The sequence below is a fragment of the Pocillopora verrucosa genome, chromosome 4, assembly GCF_036669915.1.
Source record: "Pocillopora verrucosa isolate sample1 chromosome 4, ASM3666991v2, whole genome shotgun sequence".
NCBI classification, from domain to species: Eukaryota; Metazoa; Cnidaria; class Anthozoa; order Scleractinia; family Pocilloporidae; genus Pocillopora; species Pocillopora verrucosa.
Window position 1 is genome coordinate 8,255,784 of NC_089315.1, and position 19,327 is coordinate 8,275,110.

The 19,327-nt window shown below is 39.1% G+C and overlaps 2 protein-coding genes and 1 long non-coding RNA gene across 3 annotated transcripts; all 3 read left to right on the plus strand.

Moving 5' to 3' along the window:
• Window positions 1–884: 884 nt before the first annotated feature.
• LOC136280583 (uncharacterized) lies at window positions 885–1,678 on the plus strand. Its single transcript, XR_010717360.1, has 4 exons — window positions 885–942; window positions 1,085–1,138; window positions 1,272–1,324; window positions 1,624–1,678. It is a non-coding gene; the product is annotated as an uncharacterized lncRNA (long non-coding RNA).
• Window positions 1,679–1,990: 312 nt separating this feature from the next.
• LOC136280278 (collagen alpha-1(V) chain-like) lies at window positions 1,991–13,476 on the plus strand. Its single transcript, XM_066165274.1, has 23 exons — window positions 1,991–2,131; window positions 2,207–2,260; window positions 2,481–2,534; window positions 2,957–3,010; window positions 3,079–3,132; window positions 3,285–3,338; window positions 4,047–4,100; window positions 4,341–4,394; window positions 5,093–5,146; window positions 6,298–6,351; window positions 6,995–7,048; window positions 7,738–7,791; window positions 8,292–8,309; window positions 8,431–8,448; window positions 9,094–9,111; window positions 9,263–9,280; window positions 9,775–9,792; window positions 10,111–10,128; window positions 10,680–10,911; window positions 11,461–11,573; window positions 11,871–11,939; window positions 12,055–12,264; window positions 12,895–13,476. Exons 1-23 carry the CDS (start codon window positions 1,991–1,993, stop codon window positions 13,030–13,032), a joined length of 1,605 nt encoding a protein of 534 aa, XP_066021371.1. The 3' UTR covers window positions 13,033–13,476.
• A 1,635-nt stretch (window positions 13,477–15,111) lies between these two features.
• LOC131785697 (uncharacterized) lies at window positions 15,112–17,220 on the plus strand. The gene is made up of 3 exons (XM_059102631.2): window positions 15,112–15,252; window positions 16,181–16,394; window positions 17,033–17,220. Exons 1-3 carry the CDS (start codon window positions 15,180–15,182, stop codon window positions 17,052–17,054), a joined length of 309 nt encoding a protein of 102 aa, XP_058958614.1. The 5' UTR covers window positions 15,112–15,179; the 3' UTR covers window positions 17,055–17,220.
• Window positions 17,221–19,327: the final 2,107 nt, after the last annotated feature.

A 19,327-nucleotide genomic window follows, 5' to 3' on the forward strand; every position in this document is an offset into this window, starting at 1 on the left:
TTCCTGGACCCAGAGGACTGAAAGGTGAAGAGGACCCGGTGGTTCACAGGGATGTTCAAAAATTGTTGTCTCAGTCGTACGCGGAAGGGATTGTTGTGGATCACGTGTTTTTTATTTCTATAGTTTCGGTTGCGCATGCGTTTAAAGAACTTTCTAATTGAGTGTTGTAAACTCAGACTGTCGCAAACGGTACAGCCAATCCAAACAAAACCGGAAATGAGAAGCAACGAGAATGAGAACTCGAAGTAAGTACATGTAACCGACTTCAAGCGCGAGGAAACGTGGCTAATCAGGTCGCGATTGTGTTAAGTAACACATCTGATGGTTGAGAACATGACGCGAATTTTCTATGCCAATCACATGGTAAGTGAAGCTCAAAGCAACACAATCTTGGGTTAATTTTTTACAACTTTCAATTAAATATGTGTGAGAAATCAGTTAGCTTTTCTTAAATCTGTTGTCTGTCAAAGGAGCGCCTTAATCGATAATTACAACGATAATGCAACCTATAATTCAGTTAACACATAAGATTGAGTTGTGTTGACGTTAGAGTAAGAGATTCTGTGGCGCAAATTTCATTTTTTTGTGTCAAGTTATGACCAAGTACTTTGATTAGGATGTGCTCTCCTCTTTCCTAATGTTGTCTCAGTTGTCAGCAAAGCAACAAAGGTTTACTGTGCGCTACATACCTTAACAATTAATATTTTGTTTAGAAACCTGGCTTCTCAATCACTTAAATATTTTCCACCATAAAGGGACCTGATGGATTATTACTTTATTTACATCATGGTGCCGCGATAGTTTCATCATTACGATGTAACTCATTCTAAATTTAGATTTTGAAAAGTTTGTTACATTGTTTGATGTCATTATTTCGTTGTTCTCATAGGGATCTACAGGATTACCAGGTCCTCGCGGCCACCAGGACCGGCGGGAGCTAAGGTTAGTGACATCATTAAAGATATCATCCATACGTCAGGTTTATGTGGCCAAAAACTGTTACTTGTCCTAGTGTTTCAATGGTAAATCATTGAATAAGAGTGCGTTTGAGACAATGAAAACGTAACGAATTTGAACTCCACAGGGAGACCAAGGTGAACCTGGTGAAACCGGTGATGATGGGCGACCTGGAGAGAAGGTGAGTGGCTTCATTATCATCCCTTAAAATGATACTCTTTTCTGTTGGATCTCTTTTTGCATTACATTTTTGGTATTTGAGATAACTTGGATAGAATGTATATGCTGTTCTAGAAGTGAATTTGGTTTCATAGGGAGATCAAGGGCCGAAAGGTGACGCAGGCGCCCAGGGCAGCAAGGCCCACCGGTAAGCTTTTAATTTATCTGCTTTCGTTTTGATATGTTTAAGAAACAATAAACCTCGTTTAGCCTGTTGCAGCTTACGTTCTCACGTGAATGCAATAAACTATCGAATGGTCTTAGAGCCCGGTAGGTAAATAAAAAATGCTCATATACGTATCAAGGACGGGGACTAGGAAGGCTGTAAAGGAAATGTTTGAGGTTTTTTAAAACCCTTTACACCCTGACAATGCAACGTCGTCGCTTTTCACCGCTAGCTAAGTATGTCAATTCCTGGTTTTTACACCACGTGAATTTCTTTTACAGGGTCGAGCTGGTCAAGCGGGATCTAAAGGCGACCGAGGGGACCCCGGTCCGCAGGTATGTTCAGATTGTGCAAATTTCTTTTTTTCTCCTTTTCATAAGTTTCTCAAAACAGTGTAGTCGATCAGGGCTGCATTATAAAAATTATTGAACGAGACGTTTTCCGTAAAGTAGAAGAGGAAGCCAAGCAACTGAGCAACTTTTTCTCTGGTTGAGCTGCATTCCTTTTCGTGTACTCGAGAATTAAACTCATGAAGCAGTATGGTTAGAGCAGTTTCAACATATTTTTTTGTGTAAGAGTTGATGTAATAATGCTGAAAACCAGAGAAACGCGCTCCAGCCGGAGGCGAAGCTTTGGAGATGTAAGAACATGACCTTTGGTTGGGTGAACACCGGGAACCCTCTAGAGGACTTGAAATTTGTGTTATATACTTTAATTGCGTTGCTTTCTTTGCTAGGGTCCCCAGGACCACGAGGTCCCGCCGGCGCACCAGGACTCAAAGGACCAGTGGTGAGCATTTTTGAAATGTTGTGTATAATCACGGCTATATAATACTGAGCTCTAAATTTTGGGTCATGATTTTAGGGTGCATCTGGACCCCCAGGACCTCAGGGCCCACCAGGGCCACAAGGTACTAAGGTAAGACTTTGGAACTGGCGTGATGTGGAGTTCTTGATATTGTGTAAATCATTTTCAGACAATCAACACTCTGTGAGGTGCGTTTATATGCAACATGTTTATGTACCTGCACTTTAACCCTACTCACGGAGAGAACCGTTATGAAGAATTACAGAATGTATTTGTTCATGTAATGAGAGAGTTCCAATTTTTTTGTTTTCGTTTTTTTTTCTTTTAAAAGGGAGGTCCTGGTGCAGAGGGAAAGGACGGACAGCCAGGTCCCCCAGGAGCAAGAGTAAGTTTTCGTTTGATGGAAGATATGATTGTTTCATTTTTCTGGAACTTGTTGGATTTTTAATGAGACGTCGTGGCATCAACTTTTAAACTTTTAAAGATATTTTGCTTGACATGAAACAATTTAGTCATTTTTTATGATGGGTTGTTATAAATTTCATGAACACCAGAATATATTCGAAATGTAATTTTTTTTATGACCAATCACTTTAGAGATCTGGAAATGTTAAAAAAAAACACACACAAATCCACAAGCTTATTGGCGTACCTGCGCATGCGTACAGTTATGATTTCTCACGCCTAATTAGCTTTATTTCCTTGACACGATTACCTTTTTTTTCTCGATTTTAAACCTTATTTTTGAGTCTTGCGGTAGAAAAAAAAATGAGCTTTTGGTATATTTTATTGTTCACTTTTACCCAGGGTCCTCCAGGCGCCAGGGGAGATGATGGAAACCCCGGCAGTCCGGGTGAGCCGGTAAGTAAAGCTGTGTTGATGACACAAGTAGTTACTTAGTCTCATTCTGTCGCACGTTGTCGTTGCAGGGAGAGCCTGGGCCTCGTGGATTCAGTGGATCTGATGGCGATCCTGGTGACAAGGTAAATACATCATCTGCTTTATGTAGGCCGCATTGAATTCAAGGGCTGGCAAAGTCTAATTTTTTGATTTTCGTATGAAGTCGTTCTTTGTCAGTGATGCATGCTCCCTTTGTTGTCATGTTTATCATAACGTTTTTTTTTTCTTTCTTTAGGGTGACACTGGTCCACTGGGTCCCCCAGGGGTGGCAGGTCCTCCTGGCCCTCCGGTAAGAATTACTTCTACGCAGCCTAAATTCAAATTAGTGGGACTGCAGCTCGCAGTAAAGTTGTTTAAAAGAACAGCAATCGTATTGTTGCGAGAATGAAAGAGGATGGGGTGTCCACTCTGCTGGCGAGTGAAATGAATCTCAAAAGATTCCTTCTCCGCTCCCACTCCCCCCAATTACTCACGGGCTGCGTGCGCATCACCCCTGCTTCTTCATCTGCATTGGTGAAATAGAGAGGTGGTTCGCATTCTTTGTTTGGTAAAAAAAAAGGAAAATAAAAAAGGTGCAACAGCAAAATATGATACTCTTGGTTTCTTCTCGTTTGAGATGATACTTGCGTGTGAAAATATCTGGACTTCATCTTGATCCATAAAAACGTCAACGACAGAAACAAAGATCTCGGTCATTATACAGAGTTTTATTCTTCATCCTTGCTCAGTAATGGAAGTGTCCCAATGCAGAAGGTCCATTTGGTTGTTTGGTACCAGAAGCAAAAAAGAGGCGAAGAATTAACAGAGTGTGGAATATTTCTGCTATTTTCACTTTTCACCTTCAGAAGAAAATATCATTAGGTAGCCTCGAGGTGAAAAGAACTAAGATAATCAGTGTGTATCAGTGTGTATCTATACCATACTTAACGTTTGGTCAGCTTGTCTTACTTCATTACCCTGATGATCAAACACTAATCATTATGGATGTCGATTTCAGGGACCAAGAGGGGACAGGGGACCGGTCGGCGAAAGAGGAACCCCCGGTTCTCCGGTAAGTGGAGTAATCCCGTCATCGGTCTTAATCAGTACAATTGCAAACTTAAGAAGGGTTGAATCCTGCAACTCGCATTTGCCTTCTTCAAATATTCAGTTTTTCCTGAGTACCATACTTGATGTATAATTGCCACGCCTCTGGAGGGGATCTAAAGTGTAAGCTTTCGTTCTGAAAGCACGTTTGATATTGCCCTGGGTAATACGGTTATGATTTTTATTATTATTATAATTATGTTAGGGTGATCCAGGACCGCAAGGATTGCCGGGACTTCAAGGACCGCGCGGAAACACTGTAAGTATCTTCCATAATAAGCTGCGAAATGAGGGAAATAGAGGAAAAGAAGAATGAACTTAAATTTGCCTCGCTCTCAACATGTGGCTTCATAGTTCAGTTGGTAGTGGCGCTCAACTAGTATTTATAAAGTGAGCTAACGAGAAATTCACTGACGCCAGCAAAAGCAAATATCACAATATCACAATGGACCAATAACAGCTTGAGGTAGAAACGTGCTTCGAGTTGATTGAAGCGCGAGCTAACGCGCAACAGCATGCTTGTGATGGGCTCATTTCACTTTTACTAATGTTTGCTTTAGCCAATAGGGTGTCTTATGGCATTGTTTATGGCCCGTGGAAGATATCATCCTTGCAAATACATGGAAACCCAATGCAGACAGGCAACTGCTTTTTAAAATACTTGGGCTGGATTATTCGAAAGAGACTTTCACAAAGTCAGGATTAAACATTCAACTAGGTTTTAATTCCTCTGCTACAAAAGTGTGTACAATGCCGACTTTCTAGGTGGTTTAATTCATTGTGAGACAAAACTTACGTGCTCATGAGCATGAAGCCTCTCTGCCAAGTCATAAAACTAAACGAATAATTTACCACGTGCCTGTGTTAGATTAATCATGATTGAAACAACCCAGCCGTGTCGCTTCGGTGCTGGGAGGCTTGTTTTCCGATGTCTTCAACGATATATTTTACTATTAGGGTCCAAAAGGAGAGAAAGGATTACAAGGATCACAGGGAGAAAAAGGAGACAAGGTAAGGAAAGAAAAATTGAAAATAAAGCAAAACACAATAGTTCCTTTTGAAAGAAAAACCTGCAGAGAGAGTTAAACTCTCAGTGACTTACGCTGGTATATTATTACAATGGAGACAAGACAAAAATAGCATCGTTTTTTTACATCAAATTTATTAACTTAACTCAGGTCAAGTAACTATTGGTTGCACAGATTTCAGCCTAGATAAATCACCACATTGAAATTAAGTAATGAAAATGATAACACCTTAATTATGATAATAATGATACTTAATATATGTAGCGCTATTTCTATTGCTATCCAAGTGATTTTAAAATATCTCACGTAGAAATGTCTAAAACATGAATAAGAAAAACTAACTAATAAAATGACTAAGCTGTCAAAATCAGAATAAAAACTAAGAATAATAAAACCATGCAAATAAAAACTTACTAGCTACCTAAATAACTTATTAACTGACTAACCAGTGATAAGTTATCTAGTAAAAAGCTTTCTTAAAAAAACTTTCCCTAAAGCTTTTCCCAAAAAAGCTTTCCTAATAGTGGGTAAGAAAGTGTAACCCAAATAGCTAAGTTAATCTAGTGTATGATCCTGATGAATTCTCTTACCAGGCAAGTGTGTGAGACAAGGTCACATCTGATAGAGTATAATAGGAAAGATAATTACAAGTGATGAATAGTATCTTTGTATAAGATCCGATACGTGTAATACCCCATTTACACCAAAGCTTGAACATGTCTTAAAGTTGTTTTGTCAAACACAGTGTAAGTTTTTTTTGCTTCATAGAAGCTGCTTAACCTAATATTTATTGAATTAAAATGTAGCGCACCGGAAAAACAAGTTAGCAAGTATTTGAATCCTAAACGGTTAAGAATATATGAAAGTCATATATTTGAACTGCGGATAAAGATGTGAATGAAAGTGATCCTCGCAGTAATGTGCACTACTTAGGCAGTAGTGAAAATAAGGCCTAAAAAAAAAATTCAGGCCTGTACGGGATTTGAACCCATGACCTCTGCGATACCGAATCCTATGGAAAATTCAGTGTTTGAGTTTTCTATTTATGATTTTCACTCAGTAAAAACTTGTTTAACAAAACTGGTTTTGGTGGTATAAGCGATACAGTTAACCTTTATTTGTCGTTTTCTTTAGGGATGGCCTGGTTTCTTCGGTCCTACGGGAGTTGCTGGCCCATCTGGTGATAAGGTGTGTAAAACTAATGAAGGGGGTTACTTTCTGAAGAAACTGTGGTGCTTCATCAGTGGGAGGTGTTACATGATAATTTGGTTTTCATAACCAAAATTGGCCAACGTAAAGAGTATCTAAAGCTGACGTTTCGACCGCGAACCCCTCGTCAGAGTGAATGAAACTAAGTTCATCAAACTTATGACAGGCCCCCACGGTGGAAACGCTAATGGTCTTACTTATTACCGATTAAATCCTTTCGCTGCCTCAGATTTAAAAAATCAACCCTTCGCACTGTGTGCCATACATTTCTTATAGTTTCCCTCAAATAACATCCCCTACTTAACATTTTTTTTCCTCTTATTACTCATCTGCTTGAAAATTTACTGATGTGGTAAGGAGAAATTTATTTCTGGTCATTCCTGACAGTGAATGGTCGTAAAAGGATTTTTTGGTACAGTAATATGTCGTTCTGTTGAACAACTCCGTGCCATTATGAAACGATGGTAAAAGTAGAGTAGACAGAGTTATTTTAATTATATCTATTAGATTGTCACTCAACATATACACAAATGCTGGGGAATACAATTGAATCACACACACGTTTTTGAGATTCTTTCGTTTCTATAGCAACATTTTAACATGCTAACTGTTTCTCTCCTAGGGTGACGTTGGTCCTCCCGGACCCCAGGGTTTCCCAGGACCCAAAGGTGACAGAGTGAGTATCAAAACAAAGTGAACTTCACTTGACCAGTACAATTAAGCTGTAAACAGGCTTTGCCACTTAGTACTTTTGCTTTTTACTTTTTGTTTTTTACGTAATTTGGGTTTTTTTTGTTTATTTTTGGGTTGTGTTTTATTTGTCTGTACCTTTCCTAGGGTGACATTTTGGTTTTGTACTTTATCTATCTAACGCTGCAGTTTTGTTGGATAATCATAAAATTGAATCAGCCATATACAACATAATAGGCAGTGCCTATCGCAGGGAGCAATTTGCCTGCACCATCCGCTTCTTCTTGATATCAGCATCCTGCAGACATTGTTGAGCCAACCCCGTAACTCTCGGGACAAAGTGTTTTGGACATTATACCCCCTCCTACCCAAACATTTTTATTTCTCGTAAATGTAGCTCCACGCACGTTTTCCAATATGTCGACTCACAGAAACTATTTCATGTGAAACTGCTGCCAAAACTGTTATATATATATATATATATATATAATTATACTTAAGTGCATTACATTGTCAGGAGCTCCTGACATTGTAAATCGATTATTAGTACTAGATGGCTTAATGCTCGGAGATTTTTCTGATTTACGCGGCTTTAAACTGGGTTGAGTTTCATCAACTAAATGTTGTGACTTACTGGGTAGTCTCTATTTTAATGGCGTCTTTATTCTGTCCCAGGGTGAGGACGGGGACGACGGACCTGCCGGACCACCAGGGCCGTCAGGGCCTAGGGTGAGTAATGGTTATTTTTAGAGTAGATTCTAATTACTGTATGGTTTGATGAAACTCGTGTATAGGTCCGCAATAGTATTTTTGATGTTTTGCGATTATAAAGTAAAGTGTGGACTTACCGGGTAACTAAGACAACTACTGTCATTCAGACCAATAAACGACACGATCAATAGTTCCTCTAGGTTCCAACTATTTGTGGCTCCCGCTTACAGTGTTGCGTTACTTTGTGCGGTAATTCGCGCCACATACATTGCGTTACATAAGTCTATTCGTTGCTAGGTTTTGACTGACATTCATATACGTTGCTATGGGCCACGTGCACCCAGATCAGATGAGTTTGGAGGGGTTGTTTTTGCGAGTTTGTGTCGAGTAAGAAAATTCTGTCTTTCGGTAAAGACAAGTACAATTTACGAACCAGAAAGTGTGTTATGGTCGCCACAGCGACACTATTTATTATTTAAAGAGAGAATTACTCAGAATTGTTTTTACTTTATTTGTAGGGAAGCACTGGTCTACAGGTTTGAAAATTGTTTACTTCTGTTGTCTTGTTGTGAAACTTATTTTTCGCTGTTTTTGTCCCATCCTTTTTCGTCTCAATTTTGCTTAGTGCTGACGTTTGTTTCATTTCTGTTTCAACAGGGTACCAAGGGAGATAGAGTAAGTACAAAAAATGAATCCTTAACCCTTTGGCCCTCAAGAATGACCAGCATCTAATTTCTTCCTACAGTATCAGCCATGAATCACACATTAAGGTCATGAGAATAAAGGAAATGATCAACAATGAAAGAGGCTATTGATTGTTAGAGAAATTCTCCTCGTCAGCACCTTTGGAAAGTATAGAGAACAGTAAAGAGAATATCCATGTTGATGTCAGGATATAAAGAGAGGTCCGAGTTCCAGCTCAGGGTGGGCTTATTGTGTAGTGGGGAGGGGTGCGAGGCTTGGCAAGCATCTCATGCAGAGGGAGTAGCAATAATCCCTATCTTAAGCGTTGTGGTTCACATGTCCCTCGATAAAGACTTTAGTGTTCTACGGCAAGCGACTGGCTTTGAGAAGAACTGTTTCATTTTCCAACTTTCTTCTTCAACTAGCCCTGTTCGATAAGCCATGTAAAAAAAAGTTATATTGGTAATGCCCCTTTGAAAAGCCTATTACCACTGATTAAAAAGACATCTTGGTAAAACGTTGCAAAAGTACTTTTGTTTTTCTTTGAATATATTTTATATTCATACTGTTAAGACGTCGGTAGGCTTACTTGTCTCAAACGCGTTTTAATGTTTGTTCTCCTCCTCTTCCCTTCAGGGACCACAAGGAGAAAGGGTAGGTTTTGAAAAGAGTTGTTGTGTGTGCCCGGCTAGATCATCATGTGATTACAACAACTGTAATATTTTTTCTCCTGGATTGTCACTTTTATTTGTTTGTATTTTTATTTTCATGTCTCTGACCGGGGTTTGTCTTACTTTTATTTCAGGGTGACCAAGGCACTCAAGTAAGTGATTTTATAAGTTGAGCTCTGACAGATTGTGCGATCAATTTACAGTTGAGTTTTGAAAATAATCTGTGTAAGGGTTAGGTGGTTTTACTTCACGCTGTGATCAGTTTAACCCTTTAAACCCCAATCTAATTTCTCCATACAGTAATGCTGCTGAATCATTCATTAGCACTGTGAGAATAAAAGAAATGATCACCAACCTAAGAAGCTTTGATTGTTAAACAAATTCTCCTTGTCAGTACCAAAGGAAATGTGTGGAGAATGTAGATATTGATGGAAAGGTGTAAGGGGTTAAGAAAACTGGCACCATGTTAATTTTAAGTATGAAGGCTTTTGGTTGAGGCAGTCTCTCTCTTTTTTATCATCCGATTGTTTTAGCGTAATCTCTGCTATCTCTCGCTTCCCTGCTCCATTGCCTTCGTGGTCCTTCTCTTCTTTTCTCTTTTCTATTTCCTTTTCTCATAATTTTGTTTTAATTTATTTTTCTTTAGGGACCTCCAGGCCCACCGGTAAGAAGTAAACTATTTGTTAATCAAACATTTATAATTAACGTGCAATTTCTCCCCGCTGATTTAATGAGAGCTTTTTCCTTGAAGGAAAACGCCCCATCCCCCATCAATTAAATGAAGAAGTGCACGCAATAAGATTGCGTATTGCACGTTGCGCAACACCAAGGATTGACCTTTAAATAAAGACCTTTTGCAGCCATTCGGTGCACAGTACATCCAATGTTCTCTTCAGCTTACAGAAAAAGTGCCTATTTGATTACTTGTGTCGAATAATTGACGACAACTTTCTGAATTCCTTTCTGTGAAATTGTTTTTCAGGGACCTCCAGGAGACATCGTAAGTAGTGAAATGTTGTCACCTTCTTAATTAAAGGTTTTCGACTCACCATTGTGCGAAATTATATGTGTACAGACGTTCACATGGCCTTAAGGGAAGCATTCTCCACCCACTCTCCCCAACCCCCTTCCCCCCTCTCCTTCCCATGTCTTGGAATTATGCGGTGTTGGCAAATTAAAATTAAATTTCCTTGGCTCATACCGCACGTGGCTACAGAGAACGTTTTATGATAACTAAATGAGGGATACTTATCTTGGTGCTGGTGATAAATTGACTGAACATGTCAATATGCGATGATATTACGGTGCAGAAAACAATTATTTTCTGGTTCCCTTTATTTCGGCTGAGAAAATAATTTTTCTCCTTGCATTTAACAGTTTAAATGTGCTGGAGCTCTTTCTCACTTAAACACGAATATTAGCCTCTTAGCCAACTTATACATGTTAGAATCAATCAATTAAAGATAATGTTCTTTTCTGGGGTCGTGAAGCTATACTTCGACTAAATCATTGTTCAGATAATGTTCACTCTTCTCTTTTTGCTTTTGCTAGAGTTCATTCCTAAGCAGTGGCTACTTTGTGCCCGGCCGCGTAGAAGTTGGTGCGGACAAAGGAAACACCAGAAAGAGAAGATCTGTGGATTCAACACACGACACAGACTCTCAGGGACTGATCCAGTCGCTCAAGGATGAAATCGAGAGTATTAAACGACCAAGTGGAACAAAAGCTAACCCTGCACGAAGTTGTAAAGATCTACACTTATGTCATGGCGACTTGAAAGACGGTAAGTGTTGTTGAAACCTCCAGTCGGGCGCCATGGATATCCCATGTACCTAGTAAGGGTCGAGGAGAAGAAGCTAATGAATCGAAAGGTTCGAGAACTGTCTGGGCCAAGAAGACATTCAACTCTCTTTATCCACTTGAGATTGACCCTTTACACCCTAACATCAGTGTGCAGATTCTCTATACTGTTATCTATACATTTCCCAAGGTGCTGACAAGGAGAATTTGTTTTACGATCAAGAGCTTCTTTAGTTGGTGATCATTTCCTTTATTCTCGTTGTTTAATTCAGGGGTGACATTTTATGGGGAATTTAGATGCCAGTCACTCTTAAGGGTTAAGAGGTTAATAGTCGGTATTGGCGAACTGTCAAGGAAACTCAACTGTTGTTTGCGTGCGTGCTACTTGGTTTAGTCCAAGAGCACGCCTAGTTTTTCTCTCTAGAAACCGAGATGAGCTTCTACTGTAATTGGACTTAAGTCTCGTCAGAGTTTGCCTTACCTGAACTAAACCGACTTCTGCTTCCTTCTTTTCTTCAATAAAAACATGTAGGTTTGTACTGGATTGATCCAAACCATGGCTGTATCGAAGATGCTATTCAAGTGCACTGCAACTTTACTGCTGGCGGACAAACCTGTATTTCTCCTGATGTCAACACTAAGCGCGTATGTACAACACCTTAATTTATCGTGCAAAAATCCTTTACAGAGCCCATGTCTTTCCTCCGTCAGTATCTTGTTTGTAGTAGTCTCCCTTGTTGCCTCTTTTTGCAAGATGTCTGAGAACAATTCTCAAGAAACGTCACGTAAAATTCGACTTAGGAAGAGAAGATTTTTGTTAGGTTTCATGTAGCCCGATTTTCCTGTCTTTCTGTGACACCACTACTTTTATTACTAATTTTATGACCTCACTTTAAGGCGATAAAATTGGATGTTTTTTTTTCATATGTCAAAAATGAGCAGGCTGCTAACAAAAAGTGGAAGAAACTCACCGGATCTGAGTGGTTTAGCGAATATGAAGATGGTTATGAGGTGACATTTTTTCCTTCGTATATTTTCATTTACTTAGCATTCATAAGTTTCTGATTGTTAGTTGGTTTGGTTGTTTTCCATTGCATAAAAGTGATTCTTTATATCTTTTTTCCAGATCTCGTATACGGGTGTTGGTAAGACGCAATTGAATTTCTTGCGGTTACTTAGCGAGAAAGCGACGCAAACATTCGACCTGACTTGCAAAGGATCTCAAGGGTGCTTCGACAGTAAGAGTAACGCGCTGGAGAAGGCCATCAGACTACAAGGAGCTAATGATGGCATCCTTTCTTACATGAAAAACGATCCAACCGTCAAGATTACAAAGGTATGAGCGGATAGCTATGACAAGTATGAAGATGACACAGTTTTAGCCAAGTCTTAGAATGCATCTCGAGTGAATAAATTTTTTCTTCGGTTCATACCGATCAAGCGAAGTATAGTTTGCGCCCCGACGGACATACGCACTGTCGTCGCTCGAGAACCAGGGTTTCTCGGTGTGATGGATTGCCATGGATTCTTATGTATGGGACTCCTCCGGTGCACATAGTTATTGCGCAGTAACTTCGCCATGACAAGACGTGCCCGGGTGGTTAGTCCATCGGATGGTTAGACGATTGATCAAGCTCCGATCGAGAAATCGACACCCTGAAGTTTATTTTGTATTTCAAGATTTCACGATTATCTGCTAAAGGATATGTCATGTTAAAACACCCTTTCAACTGTGTTCTTTGGTGAGTAAACTTACAGTGAAGACGAGGCCTTCAAACTCTGGAGTTATTGCGCACGAAGTAAGCGCGCTAGAAAAGCCCCATACCTAAGAACCTCTAGCAACCCCATACCTTTCTTGAACGTTCTTTTACAAGATAATTAACCACGAGTGAACGAGGATGGTCAATGATCGGGGAGTATTGACACGCATTACATTCGACAACTTTGTTTTTTATTCTTTCCTTAGGTCCGAACAGACTGGAAAGCAGTTGTTCACGTAGAAACCGAAGACCTCAATCAAATGCCCATAGTGGACTTTGCCCCTGGAGAATTTCTTACTTCCAATGAATTTGGTTTTGAAGTTGGACCTATTTGTTTTAGTTAGTTCTTGTTGTAACTCAGTGTCTTTCCTCTTTAAATTAACTCTCGAGTGAAACTATTAAATAAGATGTTCCTCTGAAAGGTATATGGTTCTGCGTAGTGTTGTAGTTTTTATCCTGCTCAAATAAAAGTCGTCATAGAATTTCCTTAGTTTACCAATGAAACACCAGAGACAAATAATCATAATAAAGTGTCATCCGTGTACAATATCTGTTATTAGCGTTTCATTAAGGCTAAACACAGGAAAATATGAATAAAAAATGAAGAGAAAGACTCTGGTTGAAACGCGCGGAATTATATTCAGTAGTAAATGCCTCATTGGCGCTTGGGTGTTTGTTTTAAATTCTCGCGTATTGTTTGAAGTTGCGAGACGAAGAGGAACCTTTGAGGAAAAGATTTCTAAAAATGACTAAGTCAGATTTCATTAAACTTTGTAATATTTTGTTGACTTCAAGGTATGGTTTGTGTTTGCAAGAATTATATTTATCCGAAAATAAAGTTACCCAGTACGAGAGGTTTCATCCCTTTTATCCACCCAGCACTGGTTCATTTACAATTTCAACTAGTTTAAAAAACAAGGAAACAAAACAAACAAGAAAAGAAGAGTTAAAACAAACCAGCCTGATTCAAATTCTGTCAAAAGGGCCAAGAAATCACATGGTATGAAAACGGCAATGTTCACAAAACATTTGGTAATAAGAAAATGTATCCTCTACACACGAACTACCGACGAGAGCCTCGGCACTCGAGTAAACACCGAATGTCTTGCTGTTCATAAAATAAGTAGCGTGAAAATTATTGCATTGAAGCCAGCTTTCAGATAAACAGTAGAAAGCTATAACGACTTGGTTGGTCCAATTCTCAAATCATTTGGCATTTTAACCCTTTCACTTCAAGATCCAAGTGTTAATTCTCTGCACTGGTTCAATCATTACCGCAACCAAAATTGACGTTCTACTTGAAAATGTATCGAAAATGATGTTGTCTTGAGAAATTAGTTTTTGATTAATCCCGGAGTGAGATGCCCTCGTTCAGTCTACAATATGACCTGTGCTCCTGTTTACATGTGGGAGACTGAATTGATTTTATATGAATTAGAAGTGAACTTATGGATATGCAACTGGATTTTGAGGACATACCAATAAGCAAGAAAGTCGACTGTGTATAGAAAACAACTTATCGTCTGGGTCGCAATTAATGATTGTATAATGCTACCACGCATTTAATTCTAATTCTGTCAGACGAAGTCTATGAAAAGGACCTGAATAATCGGACGACACTCGGTCAGGTGATGGAATACTCCCTCCAACTCACGTGAACCTTCAGCCGTGCAGCTAAATTGCTGCAGAGATTTTCTACATTTTGGTCCTTATTTAAAAGGATTTATCTTGAATCGCAAAAATGTTACAAATCTCTTTTTCGAGATACCGATTCAACTTCCGGCCACTATGTGACCCTGGTAACCGTACCATTTTAAGCAGATACTAACCTGCATGTTTGGTGAGACTTGCATTTCCTGTTCATATTTTGCAATATACAGTATCGTCTGTACCGCACCCAAACAGGCATATGATACAAGAAAACATGAACTGGTCCCTTGTACGATGCAAATGATTTTTATGATAAAAGACATTGAAATGTAATAACTGCCAGTTGATAAAAACTGTTCGTTTTCCCGTTATCACAGCTGTCAGGTGACGTGAATAGTCCAATATTCATGTTATTAACTGTTGTGACATTCAGTGGTAAGGAACCCTATTCCATAGGTTTATCTATACCTTTTGTAAAAATACTTATCACAAGTGCGACAGTTTGGTAAAAACTAGATGGGTCGGTACGAATTTCTTGAGATATGAATACAAGACCTGTCTTGGAATAAAATAACTCAGGTATTCACCTGCAGAGGAGTAAACAGTAGTTTTTGAAAAATAATCAGAAACACGAAGCTTTACAAAGACAGTCTCTCGCATTGTTTGCTTAGTTCTAATTTGTGTTTACTTACGCCTGCTATCAAAAAAAAACTTTCGGGATGTTTATTACATCCACACGAGGCTCTCAGATTTCTTGAAGGGATCGAGTTACTATAAGACGCGCTGGCCGCGAGAAAAAAAATCGAACCACGTATCAAACTCGGGAACGAATTTCAAGAAAATGTTCTTCAAGGTGCTGTTTGTCATTGGAATTATGCTCCCAGAAATCTCTTCAGACATTGTCGACTTAAACAGTAAGCTTATCATTTGATATTTTTGGATCTGTGACAGTTAAGAATTTACCATTTTCTTTATCTCGTTTATTTCTTTACTCAACGCCCCTCACGTTCTCTCTCGAAAAAAATGAAAATCCTCCTATCTATACCGCTTTCGAATTCTGAAAAAAAAAGAGAGCAGAAGACAGCTTTGACTATGAACATCTCCCGCTAACCGAGTTCGAAATCATATTGTAAGTTACAGATCGAGTATTTTCCCCTTCGATTTAAGGACTAAGAGCAAAAGAGGGCCAGAATTCATAGGAACAGAAAGGAGATACATTACTGACAGTACGGACTTGGACGAAATAGTCGCTAGTATGGCCTACTTTACAGAACTCAAATGAAAACCAAGTAGAGTGGCTTGATTCAGTATAGCTCGACAGTGGTTTTTAAATGTCTAATCTAATTCTATCACGCCCAATCAAAACGACTATCAAAACGAAAGTCCAATCCCCGCACTTGAAATTAGTTTGCCATGCAAAGAGCGTGCCGTTTGAAATCAAGTCGTGCTATACTGCAGTGCGGCACGGTAGGGCCTAGCTTTCCGAAAGTACTTGTAAGCGTCGTGTTGCTATTGTGCTTGGCTATTGCGCGACGTTTGAAACGACGTTTTAGATAATTCTTATGTCTATGCCGATGATTGTGGTAGTTTTGGAAACGATTTCTTCGGCTTCAAGTGGCTGACGGAAGATTTTAAAATTACAATTAAAATGAAAAGTAAGAAAAAATATCTGCTTCCATTTTCCCACGCCGAAATGAATCAAATGAATAGTATATCCTTTAATTTTCTTCACTGTCAGTAACGGGCTAAATGCTTCATTTCTGAGTGTTTGTTTTTAAGATTTCTTCCTGAGCAGATCTAGAGTAATTGTTCGGAAGTTCAATGTAAACTCCTCCTTAACAGGTTTGAAATGTAAAGGACAGAACTCACCAGCCCATGGTAGTCTGACCTGCCATGAAGACACTGCCACTAAGGAAGTGTCGTGCACTCTGAAATGTGACCACGGTTATGACGTAGAATTCCTCGCTGCTGAGCGTTATGTGTGTAATACTGATGGGACTTGGAGAGCTCAGCCATTATCCACTGGCTCACAATGGCCGAACTGTAAAAAGTACAGGTGAATATGCACAGAGAAATAGTTCAGATTGTCTCGATGTCTTTCTCTCTTTCTTTTAAGCGATTTGACAGCCACACACGGGAGACACAGTAATCTTCGAACTGAGAGCCAGCCTCACATAAGATTTAGCGTGTTCGTTGACTCGCCTCCTTTCTTTTTCTCTATCAATCGATTGATCAGTCGGGATATAAATCAATTAATGAGTCAATCACCAATCAATAAATTTCTGATCAATCCATAAATCAAACCACCCTCCAACCGTTCGTCTGTCTGTTCGTTTCCTCATCCATCTATACAATTATCCATCCAGTCATTTACTTGTTTGTTAACTTCTGCAACCTTCCTTCTTGATAAACATTGTTTGGGTCTGAGGCTATTTAAACACCTCAATCTGTTGTAACTTGAAAATTACCCGTGCAAGACAATACATGTACAAAAAAAAAATCCAAGCGCCAGAAAATGAAATTATTTCTATTTCTTAAGTCGGCGCTTACGTTTGCATTTGCGTTACGGAAGTTCACGCATTTATTTCTGTGCGTTCGCATTTGTGACCTATTTGCAAAACAGGTTTTCTAGATCCTTTGATGATTTAATATCAAAGCGTCACTGTACCAATGACATGTTTTGTTATGTTTCAGCCGTGGAGAACCGATTCCATGATCGATGATTCAGTAAAAGTATACGACAGGGCTGAGAGCTTCAAATATAACATAACTTTATGAAACTGACCTCAATGACATTAGTTCCAAAAGATATAATTGCTTCAGGAGAGGCTGTTACTTCTAATAAATAAATGGACGAATAAACAAATCTCTGGGCGACCTAAATTGTAAAATTATATGTTTGCTTGCTTGTTTGTTTCTGTGTGGAGTATTCAGGCCATATCCCTTAAAACAGGTTTTCAACCATTGGATGTTTTTTTTTTTTTTTAAAAAAAGGCAAATATTCCCTGCCTTATATCCGATTCCTTACAGTTCCATCGTAAGTTGAGGTTCGTTCCCGAAAGAAAACGTATGCGAGGCTGAAAAACGTAAATGGCAAACCTACGTAAGTTTCGGTATTTAAGTTTAAGCTCTTTTTTCCCTACAGAACTTCAGATTAAATATCTCGACTATGCTTGGAAACGAATGAAATTCTCTTAAATTTGATTACGCAGCTTTAGTTCAATTACTGCCCGCAGAGGAAAGGTGCTCTCGTCCTCTTTATTTCCCGTCATTCTGTTACAGGCTATAGTCGACAAAGACTTAATCGAGTCACCCTGCTACAAAATTATCAATTTGGTGCACTTGTCACATAACGTCTCTCAGCAGAGGTTTTATTTTCCCATAATCTCAGCCAGGGAGGATTATTCTCTCATGTCCTTCTCAGTCATTTCTCACAGGTTTTAGAAGGCATAAATTAAGTTCCTTATCTTGCGAGGAACATAGACACCCACCAAGTAATGAAAAATCGTTTCAGCAGGCTCCACCATATTGGAGAGAGAATCCTGGAGATAACCGACAGCCCACCAACAGGCAAGTAAACATGCAGTCGAGGCTGCCGCGCAACACAAGGGCACAGAGAGGACTAAGACTAAGGCAAAGAGTCCCGCGCCAACCAAAGAGGACTCCGCTATTACGAACACAACAAACGAAACGATAAAAGTGACGAAAACGAATCCAAGAAATAGCATACAAGGGACAGAGCCTGCCAGAATAGCAGTGCTCACAAATAGAGCAGTCAGTGGTCTTCGCCTGAAGAATCTGAGCAGCCAAGATAGACGAGTAGATCGTTTGTTCACTGGCTGCTGTTTCTGCCAATTGTTATTTAACATAGTCTTTGGTTTGTCGTCTGGCAAATGGAATCTGATTCTTGTGTGAATTTTGTTTTCACTAACAGTCCCTTGATCACGACTTGCCATAACCTTTGAGGAGTAAAATTTTTTTAGAAATTAGTAATCAATAGCTAAGCGAGCTGCATTCAATTCTATTCAGGTAAAAAACTTTGTAAGCGATCGGCAGTGGTTTCGATTTTGTCATTGCTAAAGCTCCTATGACAAGAAATAAAAATACAACCATAATAACTGAAAAGGTTGACTAATTTATTTTCAATTGGAGGGTTCCTACGCAAAAGAGCAGCGTTACAATTTGTAAAAGTAGGTAGTGAAAGCGAATTGATGAATTCTCATCTGGCTATTCAATGAATGCTATCAAAATCTCTCAACCTTGTAATCCAAGGGAAAATGACGTTCATGCATGAGGATTGATTGCGTGGTCACGTAAAGGAATGATGGAAAAAAAGACTGGAAATATTTTGACCGAGAATGTAAGATGGCTGATTGCACTCAAGGAGCAAGCCTTTCGGAGCGCTAGATTAATAGATATTAAATTTTGAGCGGTACGATCCGACTATTTGAATATGAAATGTTGTGTCTAGAAGTCAATCATTTGTCAGGGTAATATCAATGACTAATTTAGACTTCCAAACGTAGAAAAGCGGGAGAGCAAACAGTAATTTTTGAAAGTAGTCAGAAACACGAGGCTTTAGGAAAAACAGTCCCTCGCATTCTTTAGTTGGTTCCAATTTATGTTTACCTATTACGCTTTATAAAAAAGATATCCTTCGGGATTTTTTTAACCTTCCACACGAGGTTCTCAGATTTCCTGAAGGGATCGAGTTACTGTAAGACGTCTTAGCGGCGAGACCAGACAAAATAGAATTTGTTATAAGATAAACTCTAATGAATACTTAATTTTTAAAAAAGACTACATTTTGAACTCTGCAATCTGATTATTTGAATGTGGAATCTTGCGCATCTAGAAATTGATTCTTTACCAGTGTAATTAGACTTTGAAACCTTGCAAAGGGGCTGGAAGAACACAACACAAATACGGTATCTGGTCGAGGGTCTGTTTCGTATCACTGACTTGCTGCACTACCCAAATAAACTTCAT